Source organism: Betta splendens, chromosome 19 (assembly GCF_900634795.4).
Source record: "Betta splendens chromosome 19, fBetSpl5.4, whole genome shotgun sequence".
NCBI classification, from domain to species: domain Eukaryota; kingdom Metazoa; phylum Chordata; class Actinopteri; order Anabantiformes; family Osphronemidae; genus Betta; species Betta splendens.
Genome location: NC_040898.2, coordinates 2,057,696 through 2,071,817, shown reverse-complemented (window position 1 = coordinate 2,071,817; position 14,122 = coordinate 2,057,696). Strand labels below are relative to the sequence as shown.

The following is a 14,122-nucleotide window of genomic DNA, read 5'->3' as shown; positions in this document are numbered from 1 at the left end:
AGTGTGCGAACGTTTTACCCTAATAACCTGCAGGACAACTGTGCTGAAAGCAGGACACAAGACTGTTATCCAGAAAGGAATGTTAATGGCTTTTTCCTAAGCTCCAACACACTTTTACTGTAGTTAGATGAAAATAAATAAAACAAATAGCTATCTGGATCATGGGTGACTGATAACTGTGCCTGTGCTTGTACCAAACATTCCTTAATGCAGACATTCTGCAGGAAAAAGCAGTAGTAAATGTTTTGACTGCCGTATTTAGAGTCATGTGCTGATGTACAGGGTATGGTTAGTGATCCCGCAGTGATACAGATAAAGGCGTAGAAGCCAATAGATTCAACCCATATTTCTGCACGAGTAGCTTTCTATTATGTAAAACAGAATTATAGAATATAATGTTGAATTTGACTTTTTCGCAATGTATATAAACTGGATTGTTTTTCCAATCTTTATTATCACAGTAAATGCTTCCAGCATCACTGAGAGAGAGAGATGAGAGAGAGATGAGAGAGAGAGAGAGAGAGGAGAGAGAGAAGAGGATAGAGATATAGAGAGAGAGATAGAAAGATAGAGAGAGAGACAGAGATACAGAGGAGAGAGAGATAGAGAGATAGAGAGAGAGGAGAAGAGAATAGATAGAGATAGACAAGAGAGACAGAGGAGAGAGACAGAGGAGAGAGATAGAGAGATGAGGAGAGAGAGAGAGAGAGAGAGAGAGATATATAATACTATATATAGATATATATATAATATACATTATAGATAACATATACATATATACATATTATATATACATAACATTATACATATTATCTATATAATTATCATATATATACATATACATATACAATATAGATACATATACATATATATATTAATATATATATATATATATACAATTATATATATATACATATATATATATAGCATATACACTGCTACATAAGCAGTATATATATATATATATATATATATATATATATATATATATATATATATATATATATTCTCACCCTCCGCGGGGGGGTCTCTTCCAGTTTCCAAACTCGGGTCCTCTACCAGAGGCCAGGGAGCTTGAGGGTTCTGCGCAGTATCCTTGTTCCTAGGACTGCACTTTTCTGGACTGAGATGTCGAATGTTTTTCCAGGGATCTGTTGTAGCCACTCCTCCAGTTTGGGGATCACTGCCCCCAGTGCTCCGATCACCACAGGTACCACTGTGGCCTTCACCTTCCAAGCCTTCTCCAGTTCTTCTCGGAGCCCTTGGTATTTCTCTAGTTTCTCATGTTCCTTTTTCCTTATGTTGCCATCACTTGGTATTGCCACATCCACCACTACGGCTTTCCTCTGTTCTTTGTCAACCACCACAATGTCTGGTTGGTTCACCATTACCATTCTGTCTGTCTGTTTCTGGAAGTCCCACAGGATCTTGGCTCGCTCGTTCTCTACTACATTGGGAGGTGTTTACCACTTTGACCTTGGGGTCTCCAGTCCATACTCTGCGCAGATGTTCCTGTATACTATGCTAGCCACTTGGTTATGGCGTTCCATGTATGCTTTCCCTGCCAGCATCTTACACCCTGCAGTTATGTGCTGGACCGTCTCAGGGACCTCTTTGCACAGTCTACACCTTGGGTCTTGTCTGGTGTGGTAGATCTGGGCCTCTATGGCTCTGGTGCTCAGGGCCTGCTCCTGTGCGGCCAGGATGAGTGCCTCTGTGCTGTCCTTCAGCCCAGCCCTCTCAAGCCATTGGTAGGATTTGTTGAGCTCAGCCACTTCAGCTATATTCCGGTGGTACATCCCGTGTAAGGGCTCATCCTCCCATGATGGTCCCTCTTCCAGCATCTCATCCTCTGTTCTCCACTGCCTGAGACATTCACTCATAACGTCATCTGTCGGGGCCTTATCCTTGATGTGCTTATGGATCTTGGATGTTTCATCCCGGATAGTGGTTCTTACGCTCACTAGTCCTCGGCCTCCTTCTTTGCGGCTATATAGTCTCAGGGTGCTGGATTTGGGGTGGAACCCTCCATGCAGGATGAGGAGCTGTCGTGTCTTAACATCTGTGGTCTGTATCTCTTCCTTTGGCCACCTTATTATTCCCGCAGGGTATCTGATCACTGGCAGGGCGTAGCTGGCAGGGCGTTTATTGCCCGGGATTTGTTCTTGCCATTGAGCTGGGTATCTTAGGACTTGCCTTACTCGTTGGAGGCATTTGGCTGTTGCCGCATTCCTTGTTGCCTGTTCAAGGTTGCCGTTCGCCTGTGGTATTTCAAAGTACTTGTAGTTGTCCTCAATGTCTGCTATTGTTCCTTGTGGGAGTGAGACCCCTTCTGTGTGGATTACCATGCCTCTCTTTGTCACCATCCTCCCACATTTCTCGAGTCCGAATGACATCCCAATGTCCGAGCTTTAGATCCTAGTGGTGTGGATCAGCGAGTCAATGTCTCGCTCACTCTTGGCGTGCAGCTTAATGTCATCCATGTAGAGGAGGTGACTTATGGTGGCCCCGTTCCGGAGTCGGTATCCATAGCCAGTCTTGTTTATTATTTGGCCGAGGGGGTTCAGACCTATGCAGAACAGCAGTGGGGACAGTGCATCTCCTTGGTATATGCCACATTTGATAGTTAGTAGTTAGGTAGTTGGATGGGACTGTACCCTTTGAGGGATCCTTCATTATCAGGATCGTTCGCCCTTCGGTTAGCCATTTAGGGTGAGTCCCGTCCCTTAGCAGCTGGTTCATTTGTGCTGACAGGCGCTCATGGATTGCAGTGAGCCTCTTTAGCCAGTAGGCATGGATCATGTCAGGGCCGGGTGCTGTCCAGTTTTTCATACCTAAGACTGTTTGTTGGCTGCCTGCCACTGTGATAGTCACTGGATTCTGTTCAGGGAGGTTGCTGTGGTCTTCCCTCAGATCCACCAGCCACTGTGCATCGCTGTTATGTGATGCCTCCCTCTCCCATATACCTTTCCAGTACTTGTAGCCTTTGCTTGGCAGTTTCGAGTGCTTCAGGTATGGGCACCTCGCTGTACCTCTTGGGCATCGGTCTTTTTTTCATTGCACCTCTCTGGGCCTCTGTCTTTTGGCTCACTTCCCTCCGAGCTGCCTTGATTTTTGCCTGCAACCTTCGTTTCCATGGTGGGTATTGTTTCTCATGGCTCCCATGGTTGCTCTTATAGCCAAGCACCTCTAGGATCACTGATGCTGAAGCGTATATCAGCTTATTGGTTTCTGTGATTGTTGTGGTAGGGATCGCTCTCAGTGCTGCATTCTCATCTTCACTTTGTGCAATTCACTTCCGTTGTAGTTGTCTTCAGGGTTGCCTGCTCAATCGCGCCATGATCTTATCTTTCAGGTCAGCGTATCTGTGCTTATTGGGGCTTCGTACCCAATTTCCTGTTGGGGATATGGTGAAATCTCCCCTCTCACCTGGAGTCCTGGCTCCCCGTTGCCATAGCATTTGTGTTGTATCTCGTCAATCTCTCCTTGAATGTGGGTTTCTCCGTTCCCATTCACCACACATTATTTGCATGTACCCCCTCTGACTAGGGTTTCCCTCAGAGTGATGTTTTTGCAATTACATTATAATATAAATATATATATACTGCTCTTCTAAGCAGTGATTTAAGCGGCTAGTGTTGCTGAGTGGCAAAAGAGCATCACTCTGATGCAGGAACTACTAGTTTGAAACCTGACTAGAACAACTCTTTCAACAAAATTAAGAGGAAGGATTTACAAGACTATAGTCATGTGTGAAACATTTTATAATTTTTATTGAAATCAAACTGCTTTAGTTTTATTTGTGAACTTTCAGCTCTGCAACTTTTTCTTTGCAAATCTGATCAGCTATACATTCAACTCATCAGGTAGTTTCAGTAATGTTTCAACTGATTATTACAAATAGTTAATAGTTAATATTTTACAGTACAATAGGCATGTTTATGCATTCAGTACTTAATATAACTACATTGATTTCCTTCGGATAAATTGAGTTATATATTTAATATATCAGCAACTTTCAGCTATATTATAAAAGGGTCACCTGTGACTAGTCATTCACACTGTTTTACACTTTAGCAATTAACCACACATGCTTTTCAAAATAAAAGCACAAATTCAGATCTTCAGCTTTATATAGCAATATTTCTGCTTTCAACTGGTTTATTATGACTTTATTATATGACTATTTTAGAGTTTAATAATTAGGCATACACTTCCAATCCAAATCTTTAGACAAAAAAGCAAATTTTCTGCTTTTGACTGGTTAATTATGATTAGTTAATGAGATTATATTACTGTTTAGCAATTACCTGCACATGCTTCAAATGCTCCAACTTTTCTGAAATTAAAATTCAGCTACTCCCTCTGCAGCTACTGTCAGCTGTTTTAATTGTTTCCACAACATTAAACTATTCTTACCTATTTTGATACATTCAGCTATATTTCATCAAATTCATCAATCCTTTGCATACTTTCTTCTTTTTATTCAACTTTCTAAATGTATGTCATCTTTAGGAGATGGGCACTATTACTTTTCACGTTTTCAGCTTTTCAATGTTTTTAATGTTACTCAACTTTTTTCATTTTCAGTTTTTTATAATTGTCGTCTATGGGAATCATCATTCAACTTTATGTCAACTTCCCTCTTTTCATCAGCTTCTGTCATCGTCATACTTTGGTATAGAAATTTAATTTCAACTTTAAAAGCGTCTATCATCGTTCAACTTTTGCCTTGTAAATCAGCGTCCTTGTAGCTTTCATAGTTTTCGACTTGTAAGTGTCTAAATATCGGGTGGTTTTCAGTGATTTTTCAGGTTTTTTTTAAGCCAGAGTTGTTTATTTAACCTGTCACTATAGCCACAGTTTTCACTAGAAACATAATCATTTTTTCTCTCATTTGTAGTCATACTTGTCTTCTTTCTAATGATGTGTCTGGCTAAGCTATCAGACCTATACTTTAGTTGCTATCAACCTCAAAGCGCAGAGAGATCATGAATTTCTGTAAAAGGTCTGTAAAAGTACAAAAAAAGCATAGATGCACATCTGAAAATCATTTTTGGTTGATTACGACATGTATTTCCCTGGTTGTTTCACTTGCAAATGTATTGCATTCATCTTAATTGTGAGGTGGCCATATAGGATAGCTAAGTTAGCTAGTTTACCTGTTTAGACCTCTTCCTCCAATTTGTGGCTGCTATTATGTTAAGATCTGTTAGAAAATGCAGACTTACTGACTGTTTAGGTTTATGCATAGTGGTGCAATTGTTTATGCCTTGTGACACCTTGTAACTTGGAGGGAGCTACAACATGTGTCTGCATACTCATGTTTAGACGCACACACAGCTAACGTTACCGTTGATGGTTACTTCTTTGTACCTGTGGAAAGTTAGCTAACTTAAAGCATTACTGTTTCTGAACTGGCTTTCTAGTGGATGTCTGTTCTGGTGCCAAGACGTTCATAAAAGTAAAACATTGAGAGAACTATGAAAAAGTAGGGCTTCTGCTTCACAGAAGTTAAGCACTGTTTATACTAAGTCATTAAAGGTGGATTAATAATACAGTTGCTAACTGAGTGATACGTTTATTGTAAAGCATCATGAGGATGTCTTTCCTGACATCCAACAAACAGCTGTTTTGTCATCTACACACAGGAAAGTAAGTGAATATATTTTTTTAAACATCCATCCATTTTCTAAGCCGCTTATTCCCTAATGCGGGGTCACGGGGGTGCTGGAGCCTAACCCAGCCGGCTATGAGCGAGAGGCAGGGTACACCCTGGACGGGTCGCCAGTCCATCGCAGGGCAACACAGAGACAGAGAACCATTCACACACACACTCACACCTATGGGCAATGGAGAGAAGCCAATCGACCTAATGCACGTCTTTGGACTGTGGGAGGAAGCCAGAGAACCCGGAGAGAACCCACGCAAGCACGGAGAGAACGTGCAAACTCCACACAGAAAGGCACCAGGGCCGCCTCTGGGAATCGAACCCAGAACCTTCTTGCTGTGAGGCGACGATGCTACCCACCGCGCCGCTTTTTTTAAACAAATATAAAAAAATTTGTCAATGAACCTGAACTGACTGACTGCTCAGACTTGTGACACTTACACCATACAGTAGGCAGACTAGACATATTTATCTGTAATCGATTAAAGTGTCATCATCTATTGTGTTCTAATGTTGTAGATTAGCAAACACAATGTGCTGACACAATAAATTTACTGTTAAAAACTATGTTGCTACAGTAGCCTAATTAGATGGAACACAAGTGCATGTAATTATTCATTTTTGTCTTCTGTTCTTTGTGACCCTCCGACCTTCCTCTTCTTCACCAAGATGGAAAGGAGCCCTCTTCTATTCGAGATTCGAAAACTTCCCAGAGGGAAATTGCTTCACCTGCTTTGATTGCAGAAACAAAAGAGCTAATAATATAATCTAATAAACAAACCTGGTTATAATGGCTATTTTCACAACTGATTCTAGTGACTATGTGTGATGTACAGGTAGGTGAGTTAACATTGCTTATTGTACAGTCTAATTGCAGCAAAGAGCAATGATCTCCTTCACACAGCAAGGGTGGATCAGTCTGTGACTGAAAGAGAGGTGTAAAGAGCTGTCCTACCCTGGTCTCCAGCTCAGACGGGAACTTGGTTTGGAACTGACAGACAGTGCCGTTAGTATAATCTCTCTGAATAAAGACTTTAGCCGCAACAGCTGCCTGCTGCCTCATGTCCTGCAAGCTGTGAGTCTGTGAAAACATGTAAGACATTTTCATTTAAAACCCATATTTATTACTACGTCATCACAGATAAAATGGCTCTGTCCAATATAGTGGAGGGCTGTTTAATGCACAAAAAGACAAACAAGTATCTTAATCTTAATGATCTTGATTTGATCTTAATGCTACCAAAATTAATCTAAATTAGCACAGGAAAAATAAAAATCTTCTTGACAATATTGTAAATAAATGCAACATTTAATAAGTGAATTTACAATTTTGACTTTTGACAAAATCTTCAAGAAATTAACAAAATTTAAAACACTGAAGGCTAAACATTATTTTGTCAAGCCACAAATCAGATATTCAGCTTTGTGCAGATATAAACAACACAATAAATGCCATTTAGCAGTTTTAGTTTTGGTGTTGTTTGTGCTACCATTAACAATGAGAAAGCAAAGTTTGAATGAAGTAGTTAGTGTCGCTCTATGGTCCCCTCGTATGAGTGGACTCAGCTTGTACGCAGCTTGGAACATTAAAATACCTTTTTGATGATGCTGCGTTTTCTCTTTAGTAGTCACAAATACAGCTAACCACAGTACAACGTCTGGTGGCATTGGCAGTAATCATTAGTTATGAAACACCAGGCTTAGACTATTCAATCGTCCTTCTGTCTAGTAAGCATTAACAAAATGCTTCTTAAAAACACAGAAGGACTTTTAAAATAACAGTTAAAACGTATATTTAAAAAATCAACACTATCGCTGACTTACCTCTGCCATCTTGAACGAGGTTTCTGTTTATCTTCCGCTAGCAGCCTTACGTGTCCTACAACGTAATCCCTCCGGACGGAACTTATGTTTGTTCCCTAACGCACCGACCAAAGAAAATTGCAATAAGGATTTCATTTTTCTAAAGACACCTGGGGGGTTGAACCATAGACCTTGCTTTTAAAGCCATGCTCTCCCTACTGAGCTACAAAGCCACTGAAAAGTATTTGCTCATGTATGAGCCTGAATAGCAAATATGGAGATTGGCCCATCATCAACACAGTGGTCTGACCAGGGGCCCGTTTCAAGAAGGAGGTTTAACAAACTCTGAGTTTAAACTAAACTCTGAGTTGATTTACTCTGAGTTTGCAAACCTGGAGTTTTCGGTTCCAGAACAGCTGAAAAGAGTTGGTTTAAGCAACTCTGAGTTGTCTGACTCAGAGTTAAGCGCGTGCACCGCGACGATACAAAGCCCTGATCAATGAAGATATTACGAGTCACCATGGCAACAGGACAACAACAGACGTCCGGAAATAGATATGATACGTCAAGCAAATAGCGACTACGAGTCTATATTCCGTAGAAAAAGCAACACGGCTGCAGCGGCGAAAGAGAAACAATTAGCTTGGAAGAAAATAGCTGCTCGAGTCAATGCGTAAGTTTACATTTTAATCATACAGTGTTCAGCGTAACTAAATACTAAACAATTTTAGTACTGTTATATTGTACTGTTATATTTCATTCGTAAAGTAAGGACTTGTAAAGTAATTTTTCACTCATCTAAGGAGTTACTTCAGTAATTGCATAAAATACCGATGTTTATATGAATTAAAAGTGCAGTGTTATGTCTATGCATTTTTAAAATTCCTGTTGTGGTTGGTGTGGGATTTGTAAAGTAATGATAATTTAATAATCCAATACGTTTTATGGAGAGCAATTATTACATTAATCTAATTAGGTTTTTAAAAGTTACCCAAAACACGTAATAATATAAGAACTTAATTTCAGTTTTTACGTAGGCGCAATCCTGCAGGCGTAAAAGAACGTGGCTAAAAATTAAATATAAAAACATAATTCAAACAGGTATAAGGCACCATCATATCATGGGTGTAGACTACCTGACTACTTCCTGACAACATTTGACATATTAAATAACTAAATAGCATGCAGAGTATAGCAGTGCAGCAGCATTTTCAACATGGTGTAATGTTATCACACAGTTAAATCATTTGACTTCTACTCAGCCAACAGAAAGAAGGCAGAGGCTAGAACAACTGGTGGAGGACCTGCACCTCCACCACTGACGCATGCAAAGGAGAAGGCCCTCAGCATGAACACTGGAAAGCAGAGGCTGAAGAAATTCATCAGAACCAGTCACTCCCCAGGATACAAGTGCATGTGTAAAATGTAAGAGGCCTACCCATATATTTGATTTTTTACATAGGCTACTTTTGATATATTAATTTCTTATAGTCTGGGTTGGGTTCTTTGTTGGTCTTAACAGATTCTGATGGTAATATATGAATCCTCCTGTCACAACAGAAGCCCAGGATGTTGTGAGTATCATACTAAATAAAGCTTAAATTATGATAAGCAGTATTATAAAGTGTAATATTAATACAGTTTATACACATCACATGATTTCTGATGTTTGTGTTGCGTAGCCTAAATGATGTAACTTGATCTCCAAGTATACAAGTATACATTATTATCTCCCCTCTGCTCCAGAGTGTGGAAGAACAGCAGGAGGAGGTCAGTCACATTCTGCTGCACAGATGCACACAGTTCAGGTATGTTCAGTAAACACCAGAGTTCAATTCTGTAAGAGTAATGAGGAACTATGTCTTGTAACTATAAATCTTCTGTATTTTAAGTTACCGGTTACAGAGTTGTATAAACTAAATCTCAAGGAAATATCACACTTGTACCACAAGACTGAAAAGACAGATCTAGAAATTGAAATTCCCAAACACAAGCTGGAAATGAGTGTATAGTTGAAGGTGAATTGTATTAATTATTGGAAGAATCATAAAATCTAACAATTGCCTTTGTATTTTTAGGAAATGAAGAAAACCAAATAAATTATGATTTGCATTTATTCAGTTTCTTTTATTGGTGGTGATGGTTTAGTAAAACATTACGGCAAATCACATCTCTGACTGTCCATCCACTCTGCAGATTACCATGATGGAAGCAGTCTCCTCAGGGTCTTGTATTTGTAGGGCAGGGTGTTGCTCCCCTCTAATAATTGCAATAATGTGGAGAGCAACACATGGCCCAATAATGTCACAGGCCTCTCAGGTGTTTCCCTGAGGTGATGTAGGCACTGAAGACGTGCTTTCAACAGGCCTATGGTCATTTCCACCTGGGCTCTTATTCTGCAGTGACACATTAAAGCGCTGCTGGGGGCCTGCTTCAGGTTCTGGGTGAGGGGTCAGTAGTGTGGGCTGGCATTAACCCCTATCTCCAGCAGAAAGCCGTCAATCTCTCCTAGAAGAAAGTTCACATTACTTTAGTGCTCCTGTGAGTGTGAGTGCATGCACTGAAATAAGTGTATAGGACATACATGTACTTCCCACAGTGCAGCCTATTACTTAGGGTTGATTCACGATATATTCATGAGTCATGACCAGAGTCAGACTTGGCCTCCACGTTTGTGATAATATGTGCAGCATCACATATGATCTTGGTGATGTAAACAATTTAATGTCAGTTACAGTGACCATTAGAAAGAGTAGTCAGTGCACCTGCACATTTATCTGTTTATTTTAGATCACAGCATGATATTATTAACTGATCATCATTTTTCAGATTAGCCTCAATGAAACAAATTAATTACCACATACCTGCAATCCTGTGAAACTCCTCTTTAATTGCTTTAAGGAGTTTGTGTCAAGGAAAGCGCTTGAGGTCGAACTATTGTACAAACAGTGGCTTCACTAATGTGCTCAGCATCTCCAATGTTATAAAGAAAACTACCGTTTGCAAAATAAACGTAACGCAACACAAAGAATGTGTTTGACGTATAGGTAAATAAGATTATTAATGTATGTATGGAGTCTCACACACACACTCGAATCCCCGTTAGGGCGAATAAGCATCCAGTGTGGGTCCTTGGGCAAGACCCTTCAAGCTACCGCCTACCTCATATCATGAGAGACAATGAATCACATGAGATACCGGCTCAGACGTCGCCCGGTCTAACAAGGTCTGCGTCAGGTGTTGGGGAACCAGAGCACCTTGGCGAGAAGTGGGCTACTGGAACAAGAAAGAAATGGCTGAGATGCGAGAACAAGGCTCTGTTGGAATGCTACTACTCAAGTAACCCTAGTCAGAGGGGTTACATGCAAAGAATGTGCGGTGAATGGGAACGGAGAAACCCACATTCAAGGCTGACGGCGAAGCAACTAGTAGCTCAGTGTTCCAACATCCACAAACGGCAACTGCTATCACAACTTGAGATTGACGAGATACAACACAAATGCTACGGCAAGGGGGAGCCAGGACGCCAGGTCAGAGGGGAGGTTTCACCATCTCCCCAACCGGAAATTGGGTACGAAGCCCCAATAAGCACAGATACTGAGCGAGGCAGCGACTGACCTGAAAGATAAGATCATGGCGAGATTGAACAGGCAACCCCTAACCCCACTACAACGGCTAAGTGAAGTACCATCAGAAAGTGTCATGGAAGATGTGAATGCAGCATTGAGAGCGATCCCTACCACAACAATCACAGAAACCAATGAGCTGATATACGCTTCAGCATCAGTGATCCTAGAGGTGCTTGGCTATAAGAGCAACCATGGGAGCCATGAGAAACAATACCCACCATGGAAACGAAGGTTGGAGGCAAAAATCAAGGCAGCTCGGAGGGAAGTGAGCCAAATGACAGAGGCCCAGAGAGGTGCAATGAAAAGACCAATGCCTAAGAGGTAGCCAGATGACCATACCTGAAGCACTCGAAACTGCCAAGCAAAGGCTACAAGCCTTGGCCAGCCGCCTAAAGAGATACACCAGAGATAACGAAGCCAGACGAATAAACCGGCTGTTCGCAACACAACCTGCGAAAGTGTACTCTCAATGGCAGGGTAATACCACCAAGGCTGGAAACTGAACAGTACTGGAAGGGTATATGGGAAAGGGAGGCATCACACAACAGTGATGCACAGTGGCTGGTGGATCTGAGGGAAGACCACAGCAACCTCCCTGAACAGAATCCAGTGACTATCACAGTGGCAGACATCCAACATAGAGTCTCAGGTATGAAAAACTGGACAGCACCTGGCCCTGACATGATCCACGCCTACTGGCTAAAGAAGCTCACTGCAATCCATGAGCGCCTGGCAGCACAAATGAACCAGCTGCTAAGGGATGGGACTCACCCTGAATGGCTAACCGAAGGGCGAACAATCCTGATAATGAAGGATCCCTCAAAGGGTACAGTCCCATCCAACTACCGGCCAATAACCTGTCTCTCCACAACATGGAAGCTCATGTCGGGCATCATCGCAGCTAAGATAAGTGGGCACATGAGTCAATACATGAGCGAAGCACAGAAGGGCATTGGTAAGGATACCAGAGGAGCCAAACACCAACTCCTGGTAGACAGAACAGTCGCCCAAGACTGCAGAATGCGACACACCAACCTGTGCACAGCCTGGATCGACTACAAGAAAGCCTATGACTCAATGCCACACACATGGATCACTGAATGCTTGGAGCTGTACAACATCAACAGAACTCTAAAGGGCCTTCATTGCAAACTCAATGAGGTTGTGGAGAACCACCCTTGAAGCCAATGGGAAGCGACTTGCCCAAGTATCCATCAAATGTGGCATATACCAAGGAGATGCACTGTCCCCACTGCTGTTCTGCATAGGTCTGAACCCCCTCAGCCAAATAATAAACAAGACTGGCTATGGATACCGACTCCGGAACGGGGCCACCATAAGTCACCTCCTCTACATGGATGACATCAAGCTGTACGCCAAGAATGAGCGAGACATCGCCTCACTGATCCACACCACCAGGTGCGAGACATCGACTCGCTGATCCACACCACCAGGATCTACAGCTCAGACATCGGGATGTCATTTGGGCTTGAGAAATGTGGAAGGATGGTGACAAAGAGAGGCAAGGTAATCCACACAGAAGGGGTCTCACTCCCAGAAGGAACAATAGCAGACATTGAGGACAATTACAAGTACCTTGGAATACCACAGGCGAACGGCAACCTTGAACAGGCAACAAGGAATGCGGCAACAACCAAATACCTCCAACGAGTAAGGCAAGTCCTAAGAAGCCAGCTCAATGGCAAGAACAAATCCCGGGCAATAAACAGCTACGCCCTGCCAGTGATCAGATACCCTGCAGGAATAATAAGGTGGCCAAAGGAAGAGATACAGACCACAGATGTTAAGACACGAAAGCTCCTCACCATGCATGGAGGGTTCCACCCATATTCCAGCACCCTGAGACTGTACGCTAGCCGCAAGGAAGGAGGCCGAGGACTAGTGAGCGTGAGAGCCACTATCCAGGATGAAACATCCAAGATCCATAAGTACATCAAGGATAAGGCCCCGACAGATGACGTGCTAAGTGAATGTCTCAGGCAGTGGAGAACAGAGGATGAGATGCTGGAAGAGGGACCATCATGGGAGGACAAGCCCTTGCACGGGATGTACCACCGGAACATAACTGAAGTGGCTGATCTCAACAAATGCTACCAATGGCTTGAAAGGGCCGGGCTGAAGGACAGCACAGAGGCACTCATCCTGGCTGCACAGGAGCAGGCCCTGAATACTAAATAGTAAATAGATTGCATAGGTGTATCTATCCCTGAAATAATCTTTTGAGGAACTCGATATTTTGTAAATGTGATAACAGCCAACATGTTGTGACGTCACACCACATTATTTACATAAACTTTTTCTATGACAGAAATGTATAAATGCATTACCAGAAAGAATAAAGCACACATTTATTTGTTTGTTTATTTCTTTGATTGTCTCTTTGTTATTGTTTTGGTCATCATAATGCAGAACCCACTGAACAACAATCACGGTTCAAACATGATTTAAAATTATTACAATTTTTGTGGGATTTGTATTTTGCTTTTGCATCACCATAATAATCTGCCCCATTACTTACTTACCCATTACTACAGATCAAATAACACAGTGTATCTTTATATTCCTTATTAAAAATTAAAACACCTACGATAGCAGTAGCTGCCCCTAAATCTACAGTAACTAGCTTTGGCAGCATTAAGATAGCAAACTGTCTATGGTAAACTTGTGTTAAGGGGTATCTTTTGCATTAGCAGGGCCTGAGCATGGCGTTCAGAAGGTAATTAGTTTATCTGGCTGGTGGTGAAAATCAGCTATTGCTTCTGCAATGGGAGTGAAAAAGTGTGTCTTAAAAGCCCCTTCTTGATTGTGATGGGCAGTGTGTGGGAGACCACTAATGAGGACCATTTGAACCTTTCTTTTGAACACAAACAGTTTAATAGCCCAAGACAATGGTTTTATTGCTGCTGTCTCTAATGGGACTATACAACCTTGCTAGATGACCACTTCAGCCTAATTATAGAAAGAAACCACAGCTGGATCATTGAACTGGGTAAATGTC

The 14,122-nt window shown here is 41.8% G+C and overlaps 2 protein-coding genes across 20 annotated transcripts in view; one reads left to right on the top strand and one right to left on the bottom strand.

The window, feature by feature from the left end:
• Positions 1–7,693, bottom strand: part of LOC114845436 (golgin subfamily A member 7-like) — a 29,620-nt gene extending 21,927 nt beyond the window's left edge. For 14 of the 19 annotated variants that reach the window (XR_005896962.2, XR_005896964.2, XR_003783888.3 and 11 more), the window contains exon 1: positions 6,627–6,764. Coding sequence is in view for 6 of the 19 variants with exons in the window: in XM_029133431.3 (XP_028989264.2) it covers positions 6,627–6,764 (138 nt within the window). In the remaining 13 variants the exon portion in view is untranslated. Of the gene's footprint in view, positions 1–1,013; positions 6,364–6,626; positions 6,765–7,495 lie in introns of those variants that run through there. The other 5 variants (XR_008693182.1, XM_055504357.1, XM_055504356.1 and 2 more) reach the window with 5 other exon arrangements.
• Positions 1–14,122, top strand: part of LOC114845675 (lysyl oxidase homolog 2B-like) — a 170,252-nt gene that overhangs the window by 82,729 nt on the left and 73,401 nt on the right. The window lies entirely within an intron of this gene.